This window comes from Lampetra fluviatilis, chromosome 58, assembly GCF_964198595.1.
Source record: "Lampetra fluviatilis chromosome 58, kcLamFluv1.1, whole genome shotgun sequence".
Classification (NCBI taxonomy): Eukaryota; Metazoa; Chordata; class Hyperoartia; order Petromyzontiformes; family Petromyzontidae; genus Lampetra; species Lampetra fluviatilis.
This window is the reverse complement of record NC_136332.1, coordinates 2,097,944-2,125,214: the sequence shown is the minus strand read 5'-3', so window position 1 is coordinate 2,125,214 and position 27,271 is coordinate 2,097,944. Positions and strand designations below refer to the sequence as shown.

The following is a 27,271-nucleotide window of genomic DNA, read 5'->3' as shown; positions in this document are numbered from 1 at the left end:
ATAGACTCGCATAGAGACCCTAGACTCACATAAAGACCCATAGACTCGCATACAGACCCATAGACTCGCATAGAAGACCCATAGACTCACATAGAGACCCATAGACTCGCATAGAGACCCATAGACTCACATATAGACTCATGGACTTACATAGAGACCCGTAGACTGACATAGAGACCCATATAATCACATTAGAGACCGGCAGAATCGCATAGAGAAACCATAGACTCGCAAAGAGACCCATTGACTCACATAGAGACCCGTAGTTTCATATAGAGACCGTAGTCTTGCATAGAGACCCATAGAGTCACATAGAGGCCTATAGACTCATATAGAGACCCTTGGACTCACATAGAGATCCGTCGACTCGCATAGAGGCCCGTAGACTCACATAGAGACCCCCCATAGACTCACGTAGAGACCCATATACTCACATAGAGACCCATAGACTCACATAGAGACCCATAAACTCATATAGAGACCCATAGACTCGCATACAGAACCCCTGGACTCGCACAGACTGAGCAGCAGTGATGAAGCCGGGTTCTCAAGTGCAGTGAGTTGATGGTCATTTTTGTTTCGGCGTTTTGAGTTGTGGCGCCATTACAGCTCCGAAGATAAAATAAAATTGTATTTGTTGGTTTCTGATGTGATGAGCATTGCTCTCGTATGCCAAGTGGGTGAGCCAAGTGCTGCCCCCGCTCCCGTGTGGATCAGAGAGGACAAGCCAAGCTCAGGGCTGCCTGAGCCCAAACGCAGATCGAGAGAGGCCTTCAGATGTCGCTTGCAAAGTAGTCGGAGGCGCATTTGACGTTGCGGATGTGCGAAGGGACAGAGAGATAGAGAGAGTTCCACACAGAGGAGGCGACAGAAGAGAACCGACGTGAGGCTGTAGCAGTGTAGTGTCTAGTAGTGTAGTGTATAGTGTATTATGTAGTAGTGTAGTGTATAGTGTAGTGTAGTCAATAGTAGTGTAGTGAATAGTAGTGGTGCATAGTGTAGTATGTAGTAGTGTAGTGTATAGTGTAGTGTAGTCAATGGTAGTGTAGTGTATAGTAGTGTAGTATGTAGTAGTGTATAGTGTCGTGTAGTATGTAGCAGTGTAGTGAATAGTAGTGGTGCATAGTGTAGTATGTAGTATTGTAGTGTATAGTGTAGTGTAGTCAATAGTAGTGTAGTGCATAGTGTAGTGTAGTATGTAGTAGTGTAGTATGTAGTAGTGTAGTGTATAGTGTAGTGTAGTATGTAGTAGTGTAGTGTATAGTAGTGTAGTGCATAGTGTAGTTTATAGTAGTGTGGTGTATAGTATTGTAGAGTTACTGTATAGTGGTATAGTGTTGTGTATAGTCGTGTATCTTAGTGAATAGTAGTGTAGTTTCGATTTAAAGCTTTCGTGACTGCAGGGATTCATCTTCTTGGTTCTTTCGGTAAAGTCACGTAGAAGGGAAGTAATAAAATAAGAAAAATATGTTTTATTTTTATTATTTTATTACTTCCCTTCTACGTGACTTTACCGAAAGAACCAAGAAGATAGTAGTGTAGTGTATAGTGGTGTAGTGTCTCGTAGTGTAGTGTATAGTTCAGTGTAGAATGTAATGTATTGTGGTGTCGTGTTTAGTGTTGTGTATAGTAGTGTAGTGTATAGTGTAGTGTATAGTGGAGTGTATAGTAGTGTATGGTGTATTAATGTAGTGTGTGGTGTAGTGTGTAGTAGTATATATTGTAGTGTAGAGCGTAGTGTATAGTGGTGTAGTGTTTAGTGTAGTGTATAGTGTAGTGTAGAGTGTAGTGTACAGTAGTGTATAGTGTAGTGTAGAGTGTAGTGTATAGTGTAGTGTATAGTGTAGTGTAGAGTGTAGTGTAGAGTGTAGTGTATATTATAGTATAGAGTGTAGTGTGGAATGTAGTGTATACTAGTGTATAGTGAGGTGTAGAGTGTAGTGTATAGTAGTGTATAGTATAGTGTATAGTGTAGTGTAGAGTGTAGTGTATAGTGTAGTGTATAGTGTAGTGTAGAGTGTAGTGTAGAGTGTGGTGTATAGTAGTGTATAGTGTAGTGTATAGTGTAGTGTATAGTGTAGTGTAGAATGTAGTGTATAGTGTAGTGTATAGTGTAGTGTAGAGTGTAGTGTAGAGTGTAGTGAAGAGTGTTGTGTATAGTAGTGTATAGTGTAGAGTGTAGTGTAGAGTGTAGTGTATAGTAGTGTATAGTGTAGTGTAGAGTGTAGTGTATAGTGTAGTGTATAGTGTAGTGTGTAGTGTAGAGTGTAGTGTAGAGTGTAGTGTGTAGTGTAGTGTATAGTGTAGTGTATAGTGTAGTGTTTAGTAGTGTATGGTGTATTAATGTAGTGTAGTGTATAGTATTATATATTGTAGTGTAGAGCGTAGTGTATAGTGGTGTAGTGTTTAGTGTAGTGTAGAGTGTAGTGTAGAGTGTAGTGTATAGTAGTGTATAGTGTAGTGTATAGTGTAGTGTAGAGTGTAGTGTATAGTGTAGTGTATAGTGTAGTGTAGAGTGTAGTGAAGAGTGTTGTGTATAGTAGTGTATAGTGTAGAGTGTAGTGTAGAGTGTAGAGTGTAGTGTATAGTAGTGTATAGTGTAGTGTAGAGTGTAGTGTATAGTGTAGTGTATAGTGTAGTGTGTAGTGTAGAGTGTAGTGTAGAGTGTAGTGTGTAGTGTAGTGTATAGTGTAGTGTATAGTGTAGTGTTTAGTAGTGTATGGTGTATTAATGTAGTGTAGTGTATAGTATTATATATTGTAGTGTAGAGCGTAGTGTATAGTGGTGTAGTGTTTAGTGTAGTGTAGAGTGTAGTGTAGAGTGTAGTGTATAGTAGTGTATAGTGTAGTGTATAGTGTAGTGTAGAGTGTAGTGTATAGTAGTGTATAGTGTAGTGTAGAGTGTAGTGTAGAGTGTAGTGTATAGTAGTGTAAAGTGAGGTGTAGAGTGTAGTGTATAGTTGTGTATAATGTAGTGTATAGTGTAGTGTAGAGTGTAGTGTATAGTGTAGTGTAGAGTGTGGTGTATAGTAGTGTATAGTGTAGTGTATAGTGTAGTGTAGAGTGTAGTGTAGAGTGTAGTGTAGAGTGTTGTGTGTAGTAGTGTATAGTGTAGTGTAGAGTGTAGTGTATAGTGTAGTGTATAGTGTAGTGTGTAGTGTATAGTGTAGTGTGTAGTGTAGTGTATAGTAGTGTATAGTGAGGTGTAGAGTGTAGTGTATAGTAGTGTAGTGTAGAGTGTAGTGTATAGTGTAGTGTATAGTGTAGTGTAGAGTGTAGTGTAGAGTGTGGTGTATAGTAGTGTATAGTGTAGTGTATAGTGTAGTGTAGAATGTAGTGTATAGTGTAGTGTATAGTGTAGTGTAGAGTGTAGTGTAGAGTGTTGTGCATAGTAGTGTATAGTGTAGTGTGTAGTGTATAGTGTAGTGTGTAGTGTAGAGTGTAGTGTAGAGTGTAGAGTGTAGTGTATAGTAGTGTATAGTGTAGTGTAGAGTGTAGTGTATAGTGTAGTGTATAGTGTAGTGTGTAGTGTATAGTGTAGTGTAGAGTGTAGTGTATACTGTAGAGTAGAGTGTAGTGTAGAGTGTAGTGTATAGTGTAGTGTAGAGTGTAGTGTATAGTGTAGTGTATAGTGTAGTGTATAGTGTATAGTGTAGTGTATAGTGTAGTGTATAGTGTAGTGTTTAGTAGTGTATGGTGTATTAATGTAGTGTGTAGTGTATAGTAGTATATATTGTAGTGTAGAGCGTAGTGTATAGTGGTGTAGTGTTTAGTGTAGTGTAGAGTGTAGTGTATAGTAGTATATAGTGTAGTGTAGTGTATAGTGTAGTGTAGAGTGTAGTGTAGAGTGTAGTGTATAGTAGTGTATAGTGAGGTGTAGAGTGTAGTGTATAGTTGTGTATAATGTAGTGTATAGTGTAGTGTAGAGTGTAGTGTATAATGTAGTGTAGAGTGTGGTGTATAGTAGTGTATAGTGTAGTGTATAGTGTAGTGTAGAGTGTAGTGTATAGTGTAGTGTAGAGTGTAGTGTAGAGTGTTGTGTATAGTAGTGTATAGTGTAGTGTAGAGTGTAGTGTATAGTGTAGTGTATAGTGTAGTGTGTAGTGTATAGTGTAGTGTGTAGTGTAGTGTAGAGTGTAGTGTAGAGTGTAGAGTATAGTGTATAGTAGTGTATAGTGTAGTGTAGAGTGTAGTGTATAGTGTAGTGTATAGTGTAGTGTAGCGTGTAGTGTATAGTGTAGTGTAGAGTGTAGTGTATAATGTAGTGTAGAGTGTAGTGTAGAGTGTAGTGTATAATGTAGTGTAGAGTGTAGTGTATAGTGTAGTGTATAGTGTAATGTATAGTGTAGTGTATAGTGTAGTGTATAGTGTAGTGTATAGTGTTGTGTTTAGTAGTATATAGTGTAGTGTAGAGTGTAGTGTAGAGTGCAGTGTATAGTGTAGTGTATAGTGTAGAGTATAGTGTATAGTAGTGTATAGTAGTGTATAGTGTAGTGTACAGTGTAGTGTATAGTGTAGTGTATAGTGTAGTGTAGTGTATAGTGTAGTGTAGAGTGTAGTGTAGAGTGTAGTGTATAGTAGTGTATAGTGTAGTGTAGAGTGTAGTGTATAGTGTAGTGTATAGTGTAGTGTAGCGTGTAGTGTATAGTGTAGTGTAGAGTGTAGTGTATAATGTAGTGTAGAGTGTAGTGTAGAGTGTAGTGTATATTGTAGTGTAGAGTGTAGTGTATAGTGTAGTGTAGTGTATAGTGTAATGTATAGTGTAGTGTATAGTGTAGTGTAGTGTATAGTGTAGTGTATAGTGTTGTGTTTAGTAGTATATAGTGTAGTGTACAGTGTAGTGTAGAGTGCAGTGTATAGTGTAGTGTATAGTGTAGAGTGTAGTGTATAGTAGTGTATAGTAGTGTATAGTGTAATGTAGAGTGTAGTGTATAGTGTAGTAATGTAGTGTATAGTGTAGTGTAGAGTGTAGTGTAGAGTGTAGTGTAGAGTGTAGTGTAGAGTGTAGTGTGTAGTGTAGTGTATAGTGTAGTGTAGAGTGTAGTGTGTAGTGTAGTGTAGAGTGTAGTGTAGAGTGTAGTGTATAGTGTAGTGTAGAGTGTAGTGTGTAGTGTAGTGTATAGTGTAGTGTAGAGTGTAGTGTATAGTGTAGTGTATAGTGAGGTGTAGAGTGTAGTGTATAGTGTAGTAATGTAGTGTATAGTGTAGTGTAGAGTGTAGTGTATAGTGTAGTGTATAGTAGTGTATAGTGTAGTGTAGTGTAGAGTGTAGTGTATAGTGTAGTGTAGAGTGTAGTGTAGAGTGTAGTGTATAGTGTAGTGTAGAGTGTAGTGTATAGTGTAGTGTAGAGTGTAGTGTGTAGTGTAGTGTAGAGTGTAGTGTGTAGTGTAGTGTATAGTGTAGTGTAGAGTGTGATGGTCTCAAGCAGGTCCAGGGTTATTTCTGTACTCAATTTGCCAAAATTCCAGCTCCTGAGAATGTGACTCATCGACTCTCTCTGGCGTGAGTGGGGAAGTGCTGCCCTCTAATACGTGGAACAGAGGTCTCATTGGAGGGTCGCCGGGTTCGGTAGGGCAGCGTAGCGCTCCCCACAAAGAGGATGGAAATACCGGCGTAAGGCACTACAACTAGAGTTACAAGAGCTACGCTTGTCCACAAAAGCCCTACACAATCCCCGTACCCTATCCATATACATCAATTAATGTTTCTACGATCCCACCCGCAGGTGAGTGTGAGTGTGCGTGCACGCAAAGGCAAACCGAGACACGTTGGACTCACCGCGGGTTGTTGTCGAAGCGTCGGATTCTTCGTCGAGATGCGAACGAGACGCGAGTGGATTTTGGATTGGACTCAACGGTTTATGGAACGGCGTTTCCAGAGCGTCCCGGCTGAAACAAATCACTTGTTTGACCAGTGTGTGTGTCTGTGTGTGTGTATATATATGTGTGTGTATATATAATACTGTGTGATACAGGGACCTCTTGTCAAATCTACTGCTGGATGGGTGGAGGTCACTCGATCAACGGCCCGTGTCTTCCTGACTAGTCCGGTAGTCCCCCCCTCCGTGTGCGTGTCAATATTCCGTGTGTGTGTGACAATAGTCCATGTGTGTGTGTAAATCTCTGTTGCAAGTCTGAAAAGTAAAACTGATTGTTGTTGTTGTTTGAGAGAGTGTGTGAGACAGAGTGTGTGTGTGTGAGACAGAGAGAGAGAGTGTGTGTGTGAGACAGAGTGTGTGTGTGAGACAGAGTGTGTGTGTGACAGAGAGTGTGTGTGTGTGAGACAGTGTATGTGAGACAGAGAGAGTGTATGTGTGAGACAAAATGTGTGTGTGTGACAGAGAGAGTTATAGAGGCGTTCTTTGCTGCTGTTGTGTTGTGAGTGAGAAAAGGGTTCCAAACAATGATCACTTCCCTGCCCTCTACCTGTCTGTGTGTCTGTGTCTGTGTGTGTGTCTGTGTGTGTATATGTGTGTGTGGCTGTCTGTGTGTGTCTGTGCGTGTGTCTGTGTGTGTGTCTGTGTGTGTGGCTGTGTGTGTATCTGTGTGTGTGTATGTGCGTGTGTCTGTGTGTCTGTGTGTGTGGCTGTGTGTGTGGCTGTCTGTGTGTGTCTGTGCGTGTGTCTGTGTGTGTGGCTGTGTGTGTATCTGTGTATGTGTCTGTGCGTGTGTCTGTGTGTGTGGCTGTGTAGAGCAATACTATTATCTCGTGCTGAGAACGACAACGATCCCGCACAGCGAACACCTTTTACCTATCTGCAAGCTGACCCCACCCAGACGCCAATGATTGATGGACCTCCACCATCACACCAAGACAAAGTTCCCCGTGTAGCCTAAACAGACTTGTCGGGGCAAGTGCTATTCGCGGAGTAGCACCTATGAAGTCCGGAACGGCACACGAGGGGGTGGGTAGCCAGCACCACGCCCGGCCGCCTTTGTCTCCCCAGTGGCGATGTTTACTACACACCGCACCAGGTGCTCATTTGAGGCTGAGTCGGCCTAGAGGGGGCCCAGGACCGGTTCAGATAATCGTCACCGGTGGTGACCGTGAACTGGAATCGAACTCGGGTCGCGGGGTTCGTGTGTATGTCTGTATGTATGTATGTGTGCACACATACGTGTACAGATATATACATGCAGGCATACATAGCCACTCATGTGTATACAACAACCGCCATTCACCACTAAGTGGCGGTGACGTCACCACGACCCTTGTGCCAGGCCATGTGCACGTTGAGGCCACATGAAGTGTCGAACGCTCGTCGGCAGGAGGTCACGGGACAGACCCAGGTGCCACGGGTCGACTGACTGAGATGACCGAGATGACTGGCTGATGTACCATCTGTGCCCCTTACTGTGCCAACTTGTGCTTTAGCCACCCGGCGCTCCGCTTGTTGTTGTGAGCGTCGCTCCTCCCCACTCCGTTGTCGTTGGAGGGCGACTGCCTCCAACTGCCCACTCTCTCCACAAGTGCCTTATCACCAATTGGGAGTTGTGGGGGTGACGTGTCCGATGGTACAAAATACCCAGGCAGTTGCTTAGTTTTGGTGGGGCTGATGGTAAGTCCCTACCTCTTAGTGGCAAGCTCCAGGTTCAACAGCAGCGCCTCCAACTCCTCCTCGGAGGGAGCAGCAATTACCAGATCATCGGCATACACAACACGGTTGAGCAATAGGGAGCCATCCCTTGACCGCACCCGGGCACCGATCAGCCTCCCATTGTATCTGTACCAGATGGAAATTCCTGCGGTACAGCTATTGAAGGCTTCACGAACTACGTGGTCGAAATAGATGTTAAATAATGTGGGAGCCAGATGACATCCCCGTCACACCCCAAGGTGTACAGGGAATGGATCCGACTCCCAGGCACATCTTACAGATGACAAGTCGATGGTCAGTGAGCAGATCAGCTCCACGGTAAGTCCTGTTGTCAAGGACATGGGCCCGCATCTGCTGTTCTGTCACTATGTAGTCCAGCAGATGTTCTTGCTTGGACCCGGCATGCATCCATGATGTTGCGTGGATGCGCCGATGCCGGAACAGCGTGTTGCTAATTACAAGCCCATGGGCTGCACACAAATCTAGCAGCCTCCTACCCTTTTTATTGAGCTGATCAGGCCCATGCCCTCCAATCACTCCAGACCAGGTGCCAGCATCATGACCAACTCGGGCATTGAAGTCACCCAACAAGATGACTCTATCCCGAGGGGCCACTTTAGCCAGCACCTTGTGACAGGAGGTCATAGAAGGCATCTGACTCATCGGCCTTGCCTGCATCCTTCCACGGATGTTCGTCTTCGGTGGGGGCATAAGTAACCACGACCACCACTCCTCGCCTCTGGTTGATGGGAAGGCGAGCCCAAAGTAGCCTGGGGAAAGTTTTAAATCGTGGTTTGGTGGTAATTCATTGAAGGTGGAGGGGTTACCAGCCCATCGCACCCGTCCAGAGCCCCCATTTGGCCGCTGTGGTGGTCACAAATACCATGAGGGGAATGGCCAATCGGAATTGGCCCTCCCCCCACGACACTGATCATTACAGTGTTGCCGTCCGGCACCAACGAGAAGATAGGGGGTTGTTTTATTGTGTCCATCAATATTGACACGCACACCAGTCATGTACGTCCACACACACACACGCATGCAACACAAGTGGGGGTATTGTAGCGTTTTATTAGAATGCGTTTATTATGGGTGGGTCCAAAGGCAAACAGCCATTGTGAAGCAATACTAACACCACCCCCTCACTGACACTACACTAACACTAACACCACCCTACACTAACACTACACTAACACTACACTACTCCTACACTAACACTACATTACTCCTACACTAACACCTACACTAACACCTACACTAACACTACACTAACACCTACACTAACACCTACACTAACACCTACACTAACACCTACACTAACACTACACTAACACCTACACTAACACCTACACTAACACTACACTAACACCTACACTAACACCTACACCAGGGGTCTGCAACCTTTAAGACATAAAGAGCCACTTGGACCCGTTTCCGAAGGAAAAAATAAACTGGGAGCCGCAAAACCATTGCAACTATTAAAACAAATATAACACTGCATATATTGTTTCTTACCTTATTGCTATATACAGGATCGTGCAGTCAGCTGTCAATCTGAATAAAAAAAGGACTTTTTCACTTAACAATGTAAAATATATTTTTGCAAATTAATAGCTAAATTACCTGGTTAATGGGATTTTTGCTCCTGAACCTCAGTGCACAGTGTCTGCACATCAGGGCTGTAAGACGTCACCTTCATTTTCACACAGGCTTGCAAGCTGTCATCTGTGAGGCGTGATCGATGTTTGTTTTTAATATAGTTCATGTTGGAGAAGACCTGCTCACATACATATGTGGAGCCGAAGATCGACAGGACTCCAAATGCATACTTTTTCATGTTTATATAAGTGTTGGGGATGGCATTCCATGTTTCGAATACAAGTTTGTCCTGTTTGGGAAGGTTTTCAATATCACTCCATTTATGATTCTGAGCCAGAATGGCCTTCTGACGGGCAACATCCTCAAGAGTAGCGGTCAAGCATTTGAACTTGGACACCCATATATCTTTGTCGGCTATATCGGCCAGTTCCATCTCAAGATCAGGTTGACTTACACCTGCAAATGCAGTCATATTCAATAGGGATGGATCGATCGCCAGGGGAGTGACAGGGAAGGATAATGTCGTTTTTTCCTCTCTGAACTCACAGAATCGTTTCCCAAACGAACTTTGCATTGTGGTGATTGCAGACTTGAAATATTCCAAATTTATCGTATCATGACTTTGTTTGAACTCTCTCAAAGAGGGAAAGTGAGACAGTGTACCTCTCTGTAAATCTTTGACAAACACTGTCAACTTGCGCTCGAATGCCAAAACCTCCTCCAGCATGTGCAGGGCTGTGCCTCCTTTCCCCTGAAGGGTTGTATTTAGCGTGTTTAGATGTGCTGTCATGTCTACCATAAAATGTAATTTTTCCAGCCACTCTGGCTGTTCCAGCTCAGCAAAGGTGAGCTCTTTGCTGCCCAGGAAGGTTTTTACTTCTTCCAAACATGTGACAAAGCAACGGCAACGTTATTGCCTGTCACCGGGCGGGCAGTGTGGAGCGGAGCGGCGACCTGTCAGCAGCGGCAACGCCAGAGCAGGTGTCACAGTGCGCCTCCTCCCCTCGCTAGCATCCGCCCCGGAGCCGCGGTCAAGGTTCAAAAGAGCCGCATGCGGCTCCGGAGCCGCAGGTTGCCGACCCCTGACCTACACTAACACCTACACTAACACCTACACTAACACCTACACTAACACTACACTAACACCTACACTAACACCTACACTAACACTACACTAACACTACACCAACACCACCCCCACACTAACACCACCACTACACCAACACCACCACTACACTAACACCACCACTACACCAACACCACCCCTACACCAACACCACCACTACAACCACCACTACACCAACACCACCACTACACTAACACCACCACTACAACCACCACTACACCAACACCACCACTATACTAACACCACCCCTACACCAACACCACCACTACACTAACACCACAACTACAACCACCACTACACCAACACCACCACTACACCAACACCACCACTACACCAACACCACCACTACACCACCACCACCACTACACCAACACCACCACTACACCACCACTACACCAACACCACCACTACAACCACCACTACACCAACACCACCACTACACTAACACCACCCCTACACCAACACCACCACTACACTAACACCACAACTACAACCACCACTACACCAACACCACCACTACACCAACACCACCACTACACCACCACTACACCAACACCACCACTACACCACCCCTACACCACCACCACCACTACACCAACACCACCACTACACCACCACTACACTAACACCACCACTACACCACCACTACACCAACACCACTACTACACTAACCCCACCACTACACTATGTACGTGTATATGCTGTGTAGGTGCATGCGCCATGTAATAACACAACTGGGAAGCCCTTTGTAGAGCCCGCCTGCTGGGCGACGGCTTGTCCACGGCTTGTGGTGATGGCGTGGGGGAGTGGTGCTCTTTGACCATACTTCACCACGCTGGTCAGTGGCGAGCGACTCTGGTGTGCTGGGTGGTGGTGGTGGTGGGAAGTGTGGTCACTCCCGCCTTGCCCAAGACGTGCCACGGCCCGGCGTGGAAGAGTAGGCCAAGTACCACTCTCAGAGCGAGTTGCAGCTCTCCAGAGCTCGCTCGCCAGCAGTGGCGTGAGCCAGGCGATTGCAGGGGCTGCGCCTTTGAAATGCCATGCGCAATTCGACTGTGTGGAAATACACCACCAACCCCGCCTTGGCCACTCAGCCGCGGTGACGTCCTTCCCAAGGTGGTCAACAGCCTTGTGTACAATCTGTAATTGTGTAATGAGACCGAAAGTTGGTGGTGCATGTGTAATGTAGTAACTCGGCGGGAGACGACTTCACGGGTAACACACTCTTTATTTTATCAAACTCGTTCACAGGTGACTAACACCTACTTTGTATCTCGGGTGACAAACACCCACTTAGTATCTCGGGTGACAAACACCCACTTAGTATCTCGGGTGACAAACACCCACTTAGCTACTTGGCGACTAACGCCCACTGAGCTACTCGGATGACCAACATCCACTTAGTATCTCGGGTGACAAACACCCACTTAGCTACTCGGCGACTAACGCCACTGAGCTACTCGGATGACCAACATCCACTTAGCTACTCGGCGACTAACGCCACTGAGCTACTCGGGACACTCCCTGCCCGGGGTATCCGTCTCGACTGTGGGTCCCCAGCCCGACCCACGGGGGCGTCGGACCCCGGGTCCCACAGCCTCGCCTCCGAGCCCCACAGGGCCCCGGTCCCCACAAGGACGGCGGGACTAGGGGTCTCGTGGCACTAGGTCTTCAGCTCCGTCTTCGGGTCTTCAACTGGGTAACTCTCCCCGAGTGCTCTCGCGCGTCCCCCTTTATACCCCACCTGCGGACGTCGCTGCGAGCACCCACTTATTCGACCAATCGCCGGGCGCTGGCTACGATCCTCTTTTCCCACATCTCATCGTGCCTCACCACTCACGCCGCGCCGCCCCGTCATCTGTCACTCCCGGCGCGCGCGTCCACACCACGCCCACAACGCGTGCCCAACCCCGCACCCCGCGCCGCCCCGTGATCCATCACTGTCACAGTCGGCGCACGTCAATACCACCACTACACATGCACACACCCAGGGACGCGGCCCGCGGTGGCTGGGAGATGTTTACTACGATCCTATGATCACTGTTACATTGCTTTTATTGGATTTATTTTAGTGATTTCGAAAAGTTTTTTGGTTTGGCCATGTTTGTTTGTCGTAGTATGGAGTTAGAATGATGGCTTTAATCTAAGTTGTCTAATGGTTGTTTGTTGTTTGACTTGCATCCCACTGGGATTTTTGCACAGAGCGTTGGTGTACGGTGCTTTTTTCTGGAAGATTTTTTGCAGTTTTGTCCTGGATTTTCTGTTTGCGCATAGTCACTTTCAGATGTTTTCTTGTTCATGTTTTTGTTTTTTGTTTGTTGCGGTTGCACCAGACTCAAGAGCCGAATGGCTCACAGGGCTTGTACCTAATACATGAAACTGAAAAACTGAAACTGAAACCTCGCCTGGTATGCAGGAGGTCGTGGATTCGATCCCGACCCTGGCGCCTGCTGCTGTATATTTGGAGTTTGCATGTCTCTCTGTCATGATCACGGTGGCTATGAGATGTTAACTACCTCGCCTGGTATGCAGGAGGTCATGGATTTGATCCCGACCCTGGCGCATGCTGCTGTATATTTGGAGTTTGCATGTCTCTCTGTCATCAGCATCACGGTGGCTATGAGATGTTAACTACCTCGCTTGGTATGCAGGAGGTCGTGGATTCGATCCAGACCCTGGAGCCTGCTGTGTATTTTGAGTTTACATGTCTCTCTGTCATCAGCATCACGGTGGCTAGGAGATGGTAACTACCTCGCCTGGGATACAGGAGGTCGTGGGTTCTATCCCGACCCTGACGGTGCCTGCTGCTGTATATTTGGAGTCTGCGTCTCTCTCTCCCCGTGGTCGTGTGGATTTTTACACGCTTTCATTTAACTCACTCTGTGTTGTTGTTGTTGTCGTTGTTGTATCCTCAAATCTTGTAACTCAATTTTAACCAACTTCCCAATGTGGTATCGACTACAAACTTGGTATAATTTATGTCATACTGATAACAACACTATATTCTATCATTAAAACAAATCTATTTTTAAACATTCTTTTTTATATGTTATGTTTCGGCTTGGGTCAAACTGTCCACGGTCAACTGACGTTGGCTGTAATTGACCACAGTCCCTGACGTTATGGCAAGCTTCGGGGCCACTTCCTGGAGTCGTGGAGTTCTTCCATTACTAGTACATTTAATAAAAGCGTGTTTTTAAAAAAAGTGTTTTAAATATTACTTATTCTCTGGGTCCTCCTCCGCTTTCCCCCCTCCACATTTAGAATCAACGCCACGCGTTTAAGAGCTATTTGCCTGCCGCTATAAATGTCCACGTGATGACGATGATGATGATGGTGAGCCACTTCGCTGGGCTATACTTTGTGATGGCCTTACCTGCTCAAATAAATAAAACATGTTTAGTAGTTTCGCTGATTTGGCTCGACACATTGATGCATAGACGACTCTCAGAGCCCGACAAAGTATACAGGGGTGGTGCAAAGTCAGCAAACGTCGGGTCGGGTGGACATTCCTGCAGAGGGAGCTGGTAGGAACGTTGGGTTGCTCGGTCAATGGCCAGGGTCAACGGGGGCGTGGTGTATTCCACAAATATGGCCGACTGTGAGGGCGGGCACAAGCCGGCGTGAGTAGGTTAAACATTGAGTTTTATAAGGGCACCACGGGGTGACCAGCCCCTCCCCACCCAGCCCCACCCCTCCCACCCCCAACCCAGCCCCACCCTCCCCACCCAGCCCCTCCACACCCTCACCACCCAGCCCCTCCCTACCCACCCAGCCCCTCCCTGCACGACGGACGGACACAATAATCCCCTGTGGGCTGGTGTAACCAGGAGGTTCCTACCAGTAATAAATGCATCTTAACAAGTCACAGGGGGGGGGGGGGGGTTGTTTAATGGACTGCACATTAACACGCGCTCCCAAGGAACACAACTTGCTAACTCCGAAATTAATTTGGTTTCTGGTGACAGTACCGTATCGGGTACCAAAAAAACGACGTTATATTTGTTAAACACCCATAAGACGCTGTCTTTCCGACAGACCTGTTCTTCACCTGAGGACGGCTGCTTGCGTTGTGGCCGAAACGTCGTGAGAATTGTATTTTATTACGTTTTATTTTTATTATTTTATTATTTCTCTTCTACGTGACTTTACCGAAAGAACCAAGAAGATGAATCCCTGCAGTCACGAAAGCTTTAAATCGAAATTTAAATCGAAACACCCATAAGTTTACAACTATTGCGGGGCCGTTCATAAATGACGTCACGCACCTGGGGGGGGGGGGTCAGACATTTGTGACGATGTGTGACGAGGGGGGGGGTTTGAGAAATGTGACGTCACATCAAAATGCGCAACTTTAAATATAGAATTGTTATAACACTAAATGTAGACAATACGTTCTACTTAATTAAATATACTTTTTAATAAATGTTTTCTCCTACAACATCAGAGTGCAGCGCCACATTAAATACGCACCACAATGACAATAGTTTCAAGCGATTTAAAGCATGATTTATATTTTGTTTTGGGGGGGGGGGGCAGAGATTTGTGACGTCATATTTGAGGGGGGGGTCTGACTTTTTGTGACGCCGTGTGACGAAGGGGGGGGGGGGGTCAAAAACCGTCCAAAATCGCGTGACGTCATTTATGGACGGCCCCTGTACGGTACAGTACTGAAGATATTCCTACGTGCTTGGAGGAAGATAAATTAAGATCGGTAACCGTTTTTGACGGTTTTACACGCGAGTGGGCTTGCGGATGAGCTGGCACCAGCGGTGTCAAGATGGGCCTCTGTGGAGGAGGCTCGTGAAGGACGCCAGCTGCTGGTCAGTGCCAGGCTAGGTGCACAGTGAGGCCACTGGACGTAGGTGGGAGGCAGTCGCCCTTCAGCAACGGCGGCAGAAGCGACGTTCACAACAACGGGAGGAGGCTGCCGGGAGATTAAAACGCAGCGAGTTGGCGCACTAGGGGGCGCAGGTGGTGCATCTGCCCAATCATCTCAGTCAGTCAACCCATGGCACCTGCTGGGTCTGTCCCGTGACCTGCACCTATCTTGGCACAGCAGTCAACCCATGGCACCTGCTGGGTCTGTCCCGTGACCTCCTCCTGCACCTAGCCTGGCACAGCAGTCAACCCATAGCACCTGCTGGGTCTGTCCCGTGACCTCCTGCACCTAGCCTGGCACAGCAGTCAACCCATGGCACCTGCTGGGTCTGTCCCATGACCTCCTCCTGCACCGAGACTGTCACAGCAGTCAACCCATGGCACCTGCTGGGTCTGTCCCGTGAAATCCTCCTGCACCTAGCCTGGCACAGCAGTCAACCAATGGCACCTGGGCCTGTCCTGTCCCACCATGAACCTAGCCTGGAACAGCAAGTCAACCCATGGCACCTGCTGGGCCTGTCCCGTGACCTCCTCCTGCACCTAGTCTGGCACAGCAGTCAACCCATGGCACCTGCTGGGTCTGTCCCGTGACCTCCTCCTGCACCTAGCCTGGCACAGCAGTCAACCCATGGCACGGGCTGGGTCTGTCCCGTGACCTGCACCTATCTTGGCACAGCAGTCAACCCATGGCACCTGCTGGGTCTGTCCCATGACCTCCTCCTGCACCTAGCCTGGCACAGCAGTCAACCCATAGCACCTGCTGGGTCTGTCCCGTGACCTCCTGCACTTAGCCTGGCACAGCAGTCAACCCATGGCACCTGCTGGGTCTGTCCCGTGACCTCATCCTTCACCGAGACTGTCACAGCAGTCAACCCATGGCACCTACTGTGTCTGTCCCGTGAAATCCTCCTGCACCTAGCCTGGCACAGCAGTCAACCAATGGCACCTGGGCCTGTGCTGTCCCATCCTGAACCTAGCCTGGAACAGCAAGTCAACCCATGGCACCTGCTGGGTCTGTCCCGTGACCTCCTCCTGCACCTAGTCTGGCACAGCAGTCAACCCATGGCACCTGCTGGGTCTGTCCCGTGACCTCCTCCTGCACCTAGCCTGGCACAGCAGTCAACCCATGGCACCGGCTGGGTCTGTCCCGTGACCTGCACCTAGCCTGGCACAGCAGTCACCCCATGGCACCTGCTGGGTCTGTCCCGTGACTTCCTCCTGCACCTAGCCTGGCACAGCAGTCAACCCATGGCACCTGCTGGGTCTGTCCCGTGACCTCCTCCTGCACCTAGCCTGGCACAGCAGTCAACCCATGGCACCTGCTGGGTCTGTCCCGTGACCTCCTCCTGCACCTAGCCTGGCACAGCAGTCAACCCATGGCACCTGCTGGGTCTGTCCTGTGACCTCCTCCTGCACCTAGCCTGGCACAGCAGTCAACCAATGGCACATGGGCCTGTCCTGTCTCATCCTGAACCTAGCCTGGAACAGCAAGTCAACCCATGGCACCTGCTGGGTCTGTCCCGTGACCTCCTCCTGCACCTAGTCTGGCACAGCAGTCAACCCATGGCACCTGGGTCTTCGGTTTCAGTTTCATTTATTAGGTGTAGCCCTGTGAGCCATGCGGCTCTTGACTCGGGTTCAACCGCAACAAACAAAACATGAACAAAGAACATCTTAAAGTGACGACGCGCAACATAAACATCCAGGAAAAAACAGCAAAATCTTCCAGAAAAAAGCACCGTATATCAATGTTGTGTGCAAAAATCCCAATGGGATGCAAGTCAAACAATAACAACCATAAAACAATTTAGATTAAAGTGATCAGGCTAACTCTGTACTTCAACAACCAAACATGGCTTAACCATACGTTTTCGAAATCAACAAAATAAAGTTATAAAAACAATGTAACAGTGATCATAGGAACCGTGATTCACATTTAACAATAAACGATATCCATAACATGTACGACCAAACTTTGCAGCCATAGCTGGCAGCATGAGTCACTCCATAACAGCAGGAGTATCAAAAATTGTCAATGCACCTTTAAAGATCAGCTCACTATTATAAAAACTCAAGATCATACTTTGCAGCGGACATCCGGAGCGATGCATTTGATTTCAGGCCACTGCATAGCAGTGGCAGCTAGGGGTGTACAACTCCTCTAGAGCAGTTTTTTGAGTGCAGATCTCACAGGTAGTGATCCAAGTTGCAGTTTATTGGCGATAGCATTCGAGACCCTGGGGGCATCAACAGCAAAGGTCTGTCCCGTGACCTCCTCCTGCACCTAGCCTGGCACAGCAGTCAACCCATGGCACCTGCTGAGGCTGTCCCGTGACCTCCTCCTACACCTAGCCTGGCACAGTAGTCAACCCATGGCACCTGCTGGGTCTGTCCCGTGACCTACTGCACCTAACCTGGCACAGTAGTCAACCCACGGCACCTGGGTCTGTCCCGTGACCTCCTCCTGAACCTAGCCTGGCACAGCAGTCAACCCATGGCACCTGCTGGGTCTGTTTTGTGACCTCCTCCTGCACCTAGCCTGGCACAGCAGTCAAGCCATGGCACCTGCTGGGTCTGTCCCGTGACCTCCTCCTGAACCTAGCCTGGCACAGCAGCCAACCCATGGCACTTGCTGGGTCTGTCCCGTGACCTCCTCCTGCACCTAGCCTGGCACAGCAGCCAACCCATGGCACCTGCTGGGTCTGTCCCGTAACCCCCTCCTGCACCTAGCCTGGCACAGCAGCCAACCCATGGCACCTGCTGGGTCTGTTCCGTGACCTCCTCCTGCACCTAGCCTGGCACAGCAGCCAACCCATGGCACCTGCTGGGTTTGTCCCGTGACCTACTGCACCTAGCCTGGCACCGTAGTCAAGCCATGGCACCTGCTGGGTCTGTTCCGTGACCTCCTCCTGTACAACAAATGATGGGCGACGTTTCGGGCAATGACCCTTCTGCGTAACTAAAAAAACACAGGGGCCTGAGCCGGGAGTCGGAATCGAAGCCTGAGGAATCGGCCACGTCGATTAGCGGAGGAGGAATCGACTCCGAGCGGAGGTGAAGGCGGCGAAAGTTTTGGAGTCGCGCAGAGCGGAGACGGCGTCGAGAGAGCGGCAGCAGCGGCAGGTGAAGAGACACACACAGACAGATACACATAGAGATAACACATAGAGATACATAGAGATATATACATAGAGATATATAGAGATATATACATAGATATACATAGAGATACAGATACATAGAGAGATAGGTACATATAGATATATAGATATATATACATAGAGATATATACATAGAGATAGATATATACACAGATATGTACATAGAGAGATATACATAGAGATATACGTAGATATGTACATAGAGAGATATACACGTAGATATATATATACATAGGGATATATACATACAGAGATATACACACGGAGACATACGCACAGGTGCGTATCTCTCCTAGACACACATAGAGATGTGTGTGTATAGAGTGAAATATGCACAAAGAGAGACACAGTATTGTGTATATATATACAGATATGTGCACAGAGATATACCGGCATACAAACACCCCCCCCACACACACACGACGACGAAAGTTTTTGTTTTAATTCTTAAGAGCTGGAATTTTGCCAAGAGAACGCTCAAGACCGAATGTCCCGTGACGGGGTTCAGGTCGTCTTGTCACGCTCCACTTGGATCTCTAATCTCTAATGAAAGACCTCCATCGGTGTGATGTCTCAAAACATCTGTGGGGTACTTCCCGGACAAGGTAGAAGGCTGAAATGTTGGTGCCCAGGTAGCTTCTAGGACACAAACTACGGCGAGATTTTTAGTGGCCCATGGAAATGTTTGTTCCTGGTGTCATTCAGACACCACTCGAAATCAAAGATTGCGGGGTTTTGTCGTTTGGTAGAGCGTTAAACAGCGAATAGAATTAAAGCGAGACCCATTGTTCTATCTTTTATTGTTTAAATGTGAGAATCATTGTTCTATCTTCTATTGTTTAAAGTGAGAATCATTGTTCTATATTATATTGTTTAAAGTGAGAATCATTGTTATATCTTATATTGTTTAAAGCGAGACCCATTATTCTATCTTATATTGTTTAAAACGAGACCCATTGTTCAATCTTCTATTGTTTAAAGCGAGAATCATTGTTCTATCTTCCATTTTTGTGATGTTCACATCTGAATGATTTTAAAACGGTTAAATATATCAGAGCTTCCCCTCTTAAAGCATTAAGTTCATTCATTTTAGTTCTTTCCAAAAACAAAAAGAACGGAATCTTTAAATCGAGCGGTTTCCCATGGGAACATCTCTAAACGTAAGAAGTTGAATCAATACAACAATCTTTTTTTTTGGCAGAAGAACACCAAATGTTTGGAGTAGTTTCTCGTGTCTGATGGTAGATACAATTTGTAAACAACTCATATCGAGTTCATTAGTATATTTATTGACAACTTTTGCCTGGCGAAGACCGCCATTATGAACTGGTAATTAACAAGAGCGTAGAGAAGTGGTTCTTCTTCTACATAACCTGGGGGTGCATCATGCACCGCCTGGGGCTGCGTGATGCCCTTTCTGGGGGGCTTGCGAGACGTGGCCAGATCTTTTTTCGAAGGTAAATCATCGAAGACGCAAATGAAGGCACGGGCAACACAAGCTACAACTTACTTTGAGAAATGAGAATGAGCTTTACCCCTTTCTGGAAATAAAACAGGAGTTGTGTTAAGATGTTCAAACCCCAAATAGAGACATCAATTTACTGCATTAACTGCACACGTGCTGTGGTAACATCTGATGGCATTGTCTTTGAAACTGATTGGCCTACACCAAAGACGGGCTGTGATATTGGTAGAAATGTCCCGTGATTCAATTTAATTTTAGATTTGAAGCTTTCGTGACCGCAAGGATTTGTACTCTTTGGTTTTTTCGGTAAAGTCACGTGGGTAAATCAATCAATAAAATAAATGAAAACAACTAAATTAAATCACGACGTTTCGGAGGCAACACAAGCTTCCTTCATCAGGTGCTGTGCCTTTTTTACACCTGATGAAGGACGCTTGTGTTGCCTCCGAAACGTCGTGATTTAATTGTAGTTGTTTTCATTTATTTTATTAATTGATTTACCTACGTGACTTTACCGAAAAAACCAAAGAGTACAACTTAATTAGTTTCATCAAGCCTGTGTGCTTATTAACATCGTTTCTTTTGTTACGACGGAGAACCAAGGGAGTGCAAGGCTGCAGAAAAGGTTTAAGAACCACTGGGTTAGAGTCTCTCTCTATGGGGGACCTCTTTTTACAGTAATCAAAATTATGAAAACTAACAATAGGTTTCACTTCTTCCTGGAAATTAAACATACGTTGTGTTAAGATGTTCAAACACCAAGAAATCAAGTACTGCATTAACCACACGGTACTTGTGGCAAAACATGCAAGAAAACATGCTCTGATAATCCACAAGACAGGTTTTTTGGGTTAGATTACGTAAATATATAAATGTGTCGTTAAACCTGCCACCACCCGACACAGCCAACTAGTAAGGGTTGTCACGTCAACAGAACGTGCCAATTTGTCACTAGTACAGCACGCCGGTGTGTTGGAGAGCCAAGCCACAACATTAACCATCTGAGTACGACGTTTAGCCAGTAATTACAACTAGCTTCATCAGGCGACAGACAGATTTGTGAAAAAATCCTCCTGTTTCGTTCCTTAAATAGAGGGGTAGATGCAATGACATCACTTGTGTGCTTTTCTTACGCGAAGTGGGGGGGGGGGATTAATTAATGCATATAAATGCATTGCCGTTTGGGTTATGTGTATGGTGATCAATGTACATTCTGCATGTGCATTATACATGCCCATTGATCTTCTACTTCCTGTCTATTGTGTATACTAAAATCATGATAAAATTATGGAGGAAATTGGTCGCGAAAGCCTACGTGTCAAAATTCTCCGACAATCGACTTGCGTTGTCTTTGAAACTGATTGGCCTACACCAGATACGGCAGCCACCTGCATGGCCTCGTCTCACCACCAATGTCAGACCAGCGAACAACGGCAAAAGATGAACAGCACAAAGACAATGCCACACGCATCAGAGCATTTATAGCTCGGGGTGAGCAGCTGTCTGTCTGTTTGGCGTTTGAACATCTTAACACCCGTTGTATTGCCAGAAAGGGTAAAACCTATTTTTATTTTTCACGATCAGAGTTCTTTTAAAATGTCGTATTACCTCTACAATGCGTCACGCTCCGTCGCTTATCTGCGCTCTCCGTTTGGCATTAAGTCCCCACCACCACATTCGGCAGCCCCCCCCCACCGCCAAAGATTCTTCGTCGCTGAGGATCACGCGGCAATCTGGGCCCCTGGAGTCTTTACAGCTCGGCCTCGGGGCCCGACGTTTAGTCCGTCGCCGCTCCTGACCCCCTCGCTCCTCCCTCTCCTGACCCCCCCGAAGGAACCACCGTCACCGCCATCGTCGTCGTCATCTCTCTCCTCCCTCTCACCGGGAGACCATGGACGAGGATTACGATGGGTCCGCTCGCCTCTGCCGCATCGTCAAGGCCAAGGCCGGCTACGGCTTTCACCTGCACTCCGACAAGGTCAGGCTGAGCCAGTTCATCCACAAGGTGGAGCCGGGCTCGGCCGCCGAGCTGGCCGGCGTGCGTGCCGGCGACCGCATCCTGGAGGTGAACGGAGTCAACGTGGAGGCCAAGAGCCACCAGGAGGTGGTGAGCATCATCAAGGAGAAGCCGGGCGAGACCACGCTGCTCGTCATCGACCCGGAGGCGGACGAGGCCCTGGCCAGGCGACGGGCCACCACGGCGGCCGGGAGCCTCCCCGGCGTCGACGCTGTGCCGGCTCGCGGAGGCTCCGAGAAGGAGGGCGGCGACGAGGCGGGCCTCCTTGGTCAGAAGAAGCAGCGCGACGACGAGGACAAGGACGACGACGACCACCACCACGATCATCAGCAGCAGCAGCATCAGCAGCAGCAGGATCGTGACAGCAGTGGCGACAGCGATGGAGAGGAGGTAACAGCGCGCGCTGCCTTCACAATCTCCGGATATTTTGTTGCCGCCCGAGTGGATTTATTTTTTACGGAGCGCGCAGCAGCGCAGCCCTCTCGGCCTTGCCCAGACCACCAGCTCGGGCAGGGCCGGAATGCGTGGCCCATTTCGGTCGTCGGAAACCGACCTCTCAAAAAGAGTCAAACGGAGGGAAATTTTTTCCCCGACGGGCGGTGGCGACAGCTTTTAGCCCTCGCTGGGGACTCGTCATCAGCACGGCGCCTTTACAACAATAACAACAACGATCACCATTGGAACTTCATTTGCCAGTAGCAAAATATGATAATTGTTTTTTTACCCTTTTATCTGGCAACAAAACTGACACCTTTTTTTTTACAAGGAGTCATGTTTGCATTGACCACAATACCTGCAGTCGGAATGCAAACAAAAAACATAACTCTGATAATGTGTGCACTGTCCTTGAAATTGATAATGATTTAATTCTACAGAGTGTCGTTCACGCAATTGCCATCCCACAAAACTGCAACAGCAAATTCGCCGGTCCCTTACGCGGACGTTACAAAAGCACAAAGCGCCCCGGAAAACCCAAAATATGAATCTATAAATAGGGAGAGATAGAAAAAAATGCAACGCACGTGACAAGCAAAATGATCGTCACGGAGAAAATAAATTAAAATAAATAAATCTGTTCGGTCTCCGTACCCCCCCAGACCACAATCCCAACACTTCACCACCGGGTTTAGGAGAACCTCCACAGGAGGGAGGGTGGTGACGGAGTGGCCTAAAAGTTACGGGCCACTTGGACCCATCACGTGAATGCCACTTGCCAGCGTATGCCTGGACAATAAAAAGAGGCCTTCAAGTCAGATTTGAATGAGCTGATTGAATTCGATTTGTGCGGATGTGCTGAGGTGCAGACGCTTGTCAACGTTCGCGACTGCGAGGAATGAACGACTCCGCCGTGGTCGGGGGGGGGGGTGGAACCGCCCATGTGGTGGCCACACGGTGGCCACACGGTCAATTCTTTTGGAGCTGGTGTTGAGATCGATTTTTGTGCATGCAATGCCACACACGCTGCGTGCGTGTGATTTTAATCTACTTGTTTCCCAGTTGCGCCGACGATGCTTTCATTGTTAATGGGTTTAAGGTGAGAAATCGGCTCTGGCTTTTGACAGCGTTGTATTACTGTCTCCGACACGGCCATTATGTACTACGAGAGATAGAGAGAGACACACCCAGACCCACGACTTGTACCCAGGCTCGTAGCAGATCTGGATGACCGTCTCAAGGCAACAACCCTCCATGAAAACGAGAGCCTTGTAACTGTCACCATTTTCCTGGTCAATTGAAGGACATCCGGCAGTGGATTGACCATGGCTGACGACGGTGACGATGTTGCCGGTGACGATGTTGCCGGTGACGATGTTGCCGGTGACGATGTTGCTGGTGACGATATTGCTGGTGACGATGTTGCCGGTGCCGATATTGCCGGTGACGATATTGCTGGTGACGATATTGCCGGTGACGATGTTGCTGGTGACGATGTTGCCGGTGACGATGTTGCTGGTGACGATGTTGTCGGTGCCGATGTTGCTGGTGCCGATGTTGCTGGTGACGATGTTGCCGGTGCCGATGTTGCTGGTGACGATGTTGCTGGTGACGATGTTGCCGGTGACGATATTGCTGGTGACGATGTTGTTGGTGACGATGTTGTTGGTGCCGATGTTGCTGGTGCCGATGTTGCTGGTGACGATGTTGTCGGTGCCGATGTTGCTGGTGCCGATGTTGCTGGTGACGATGTTGTCGGTGCCGATGTTGCTGGTGACGATGTTGTCGGTGCCGATGTTGCTGGTGCCGATGTTGCTGGTGACGATGTTGCTGGTGACGATGTTGCTGGTGACGATGTTGTAGGTCCCGATGTTGCTGGTGACGATGTTGTCGGTGCCGATGTTGCTGGTGCCGATGTTGCTGGTGACGATGTTGCTGGTGACGATGTTGCCGGTGACGATGTTGCCGGTGACGATGTTGCTGATGACGATGTTGTCGGTGCCGATGTTGCTGGTGACGATGTTGCTGGTGACGATGTTGCTGGTGACGATGTTGCCGGTGACGATGTTGCCGGTAACGATGTTGCTGGTGACGATGTTGCTGGTGACGATGTTGCCGTCGACGATGTTGCCGGTGACGATGTTGCCGGTGACGATGTTGCCGGCGACGATGTTGCCGGTGACGATGTTGCCGGCGACGATGTTGCCGGTGACGATGTTGCCGGTGACGATGTTGCCGGTGACGATGTTGCCGGTGACGATGTTGCCGGTGACGATGTTGCCGGTGACGATGTTGCCGGCGACGATGTTGCCGGTGACGATGTTGCCGGCGACGATGTTGCCGGAGACGATGTTGCCGGTGACGATGTTGTTGGTGACGATGTTGCTGGTGACGATGTTGCCGGTGACAATGTTGCCAGTGCCGATGTTGCCGGTGACGATGTTGCCGGTGACGATGTTGCCGGTGACGATGTTGCCGGTGACGATGTTGCCGGTGACGATGTTGCCGGTGACGATGTTGTCGGTGCCAATGTTGCCGGTGACGATGTTGCTGGTGACGATGTTGTCGGTGCCGATGTTGCTGGTGCCGATGTTGCTGGTGACGATGTTGCTGGTGACGATGTTGCCGGCGACGATGTTGCTGGTGACGATGTTGCCGGTGACGATGTTGTCGGTGACGATGTTGTCGGTGCCGATGTTGCCGGTGACGATGTTGCTGGTGACGATGTTGTCGGTGCCGATGTTGCCGGTGACGATATTGCCGGTGACGATGTTGCCGGTGACGATGTTGCCGGTGACGATGTTGCCGGTGACGATGTTGCCGGTGACGATGTTGCCGGTGACGATGTTGACGGTGACGATGTTGCCGGTGACGATGTTGCCGGTGACGATGTTGCCGGTGACGATGTTGCCGGTGACGATGTTGAGCGACTTTGGAGACCCAAACGGCTTATTGTGCTTAGCTTGCTGTCTTTCCCCCCACTCGCACCTCCGATTAGCACGGTTAGCTGCGTACGGTGCAAAAGAAGTTCAACAAACATACTCTTATACACTCCACTGTACACTACATACTACACTACTAAACAATACATTACACTACTATACACTACACTACTATACACTACACTACTATACACTACATTACTATACATTACATTACTATACACTACACTATACTTTACACTACTATACACTACACTATACACTACTATACACTACACTACTATACACCACTATACACTACACTACTATACACAACACTACTATACACTACACTACTATACACTACACTACTTTACACTACACCACTTTACACTACACCACTATACACTACACCACTATACACTACACCACTATACACTACACCACTATACACTACACCACTATAGACTACACTACCATACACTACACCACTATACACCGATACTACTATACACTAAACTACAATACTAAGCTCTGTGCAAAACTAGCTACTACTGGCCAAGACTAATTAGAGAATCTATTGAAATTGAAAGAAATAAAAATAACTTTAACCGTTCGGATAGCTACCGCCTCAGTGCTGCGTGGAAGCGAATCATCAAACAATACATTGTTTAAATGCATGCCTACAAAGGGCACCAACCTTCTATAGGGTTTACCGTTGGCACGGCTATTTAATACACACAATAGACAGGAAGGACAAGATCAAAGGCCTCGCATGATGCACACCATAATGTACGTTGACTCAGTAATCCCCTCCCCTCCCACATGGGAGGGGGGGGATTACCACATCTACGCCTCGATATAAGGAACGAAACAGGTGGACTTCTCCCCAAATCTGGCTGTCGCCTGATGAAGCTAGTTGTAATTACTGGCGAAACGTCGTACTCAGATTGTAAATGTTGTGGCATGGCTCTCCAACACACCGGTTAGTGCTGTACTAGTATACTACACTACACGTATACACTACTATTACACTAGTGCTGTACTAGTGACGAATTGGCCACGTTCTGTTTACGTGACAACCATTACTAGTTTGGCCGTGTCGGGTGGTGGTGGCGGGTTTTAACGACACATTTATATATTTACGTGATCTAACCCAAATAAAATCTTATGGACGATACACTATACACTACACCACTATACACTACACGACTATACACTACACCACTATACAACATTGAGAACTAATTTCCCTAGAAGTGCTTGTTGTTAGTTGCGCGTAGTTTTGTTCTCTCGCGGTTGGCCGCGTGCGGTGCCCAAGAAGAAGTTCAGAGTCTGCACATTGAAGCGGGACTCGTTGCAGTGCGTGAGGAATTTACGACGGCGCGCTGCTGGGCGTGTTGCCGTTGTCTTGCGTGGGCGTTGGACCCGCCACCCCTGGACCTTTGCTCCGTCGATTATGACCCCTTGGCAGAGTAGAACACGCTCGGCAAAGACAAAGGTCCCCCAAACCCCCCCGTTGTTTGCCGTTAACAGACTATCGGGGCAAGTGCGAGCACCGCCTACGGAGCGCTGCCGGCACAGTGGCGCGCGAGCCGGGGTGTGTGGCCAGCACCACGCCCGGCCGCCTTTGTCTCCCCTAGTGGTGATGCTTTTACGCACCGTACCCAGGTACTCATTGGAGGCTGAGTCGACCTCGGGGAGGCCCAGGATCGGTTCAGATGATAGTCACTGGTGGTGTTGGTGGCCGTGAGTGGGAGTCGAACCAGGGTCGCCGGGTTCGTAGCGCGGCGTAGCACTGACCTGCTACGCTACCGCTCCCCACTCACAGACACACACACGAGACAAAGATTGCCTGTATGGCGTTACCAGACAGTTGGGGCAAGTGCTGTTAGCGAGCAGCAGCGACTGCTGGCACGGGCGCGCAACTACACCCTCAACTACACCATCAACTACACCATCAACTACACCATCAACTACACCCTCAACTACACCATCAACTACACCCTCAACTACACCATCAACTACACCCTCAACTACACCATCAACTACACCCTCAACTACACCATC

The 27,271-nt window shown here is 48.0% G+C and overlaps 1 protein-coding gene across 1 annotated transcript in view; it reads left to right on the top strand.

Moving 5' to 3' along the window:
* The first annotated feature begins 18,208 nt into the window (after positions 1-18,208).
* LOC144950515 (Na(+)/H(+) exchange regulatory cofactor NHE-RF2-like) overlaps positions 18,209-27,271 on the top strand; it is a 21,711-nt gene continuing 12,648 nt past the window's right edge. Inside the window, exons 1-2 of the mRNA XM_078880652.1 lie at positions 18,209-18,325; positions 21,662-22,235. Of these exons, the coding sequence (XP_078736778.1) occupies positions 21,720-22,235 (516 nt within the window). The 5' untranslated portion in view covers positions 18,209-18,325; positions 21,662-21,719. The remainder of the gene's footprint in view (positions 18,326-21,661; positions 22,236-27,271) is intronic.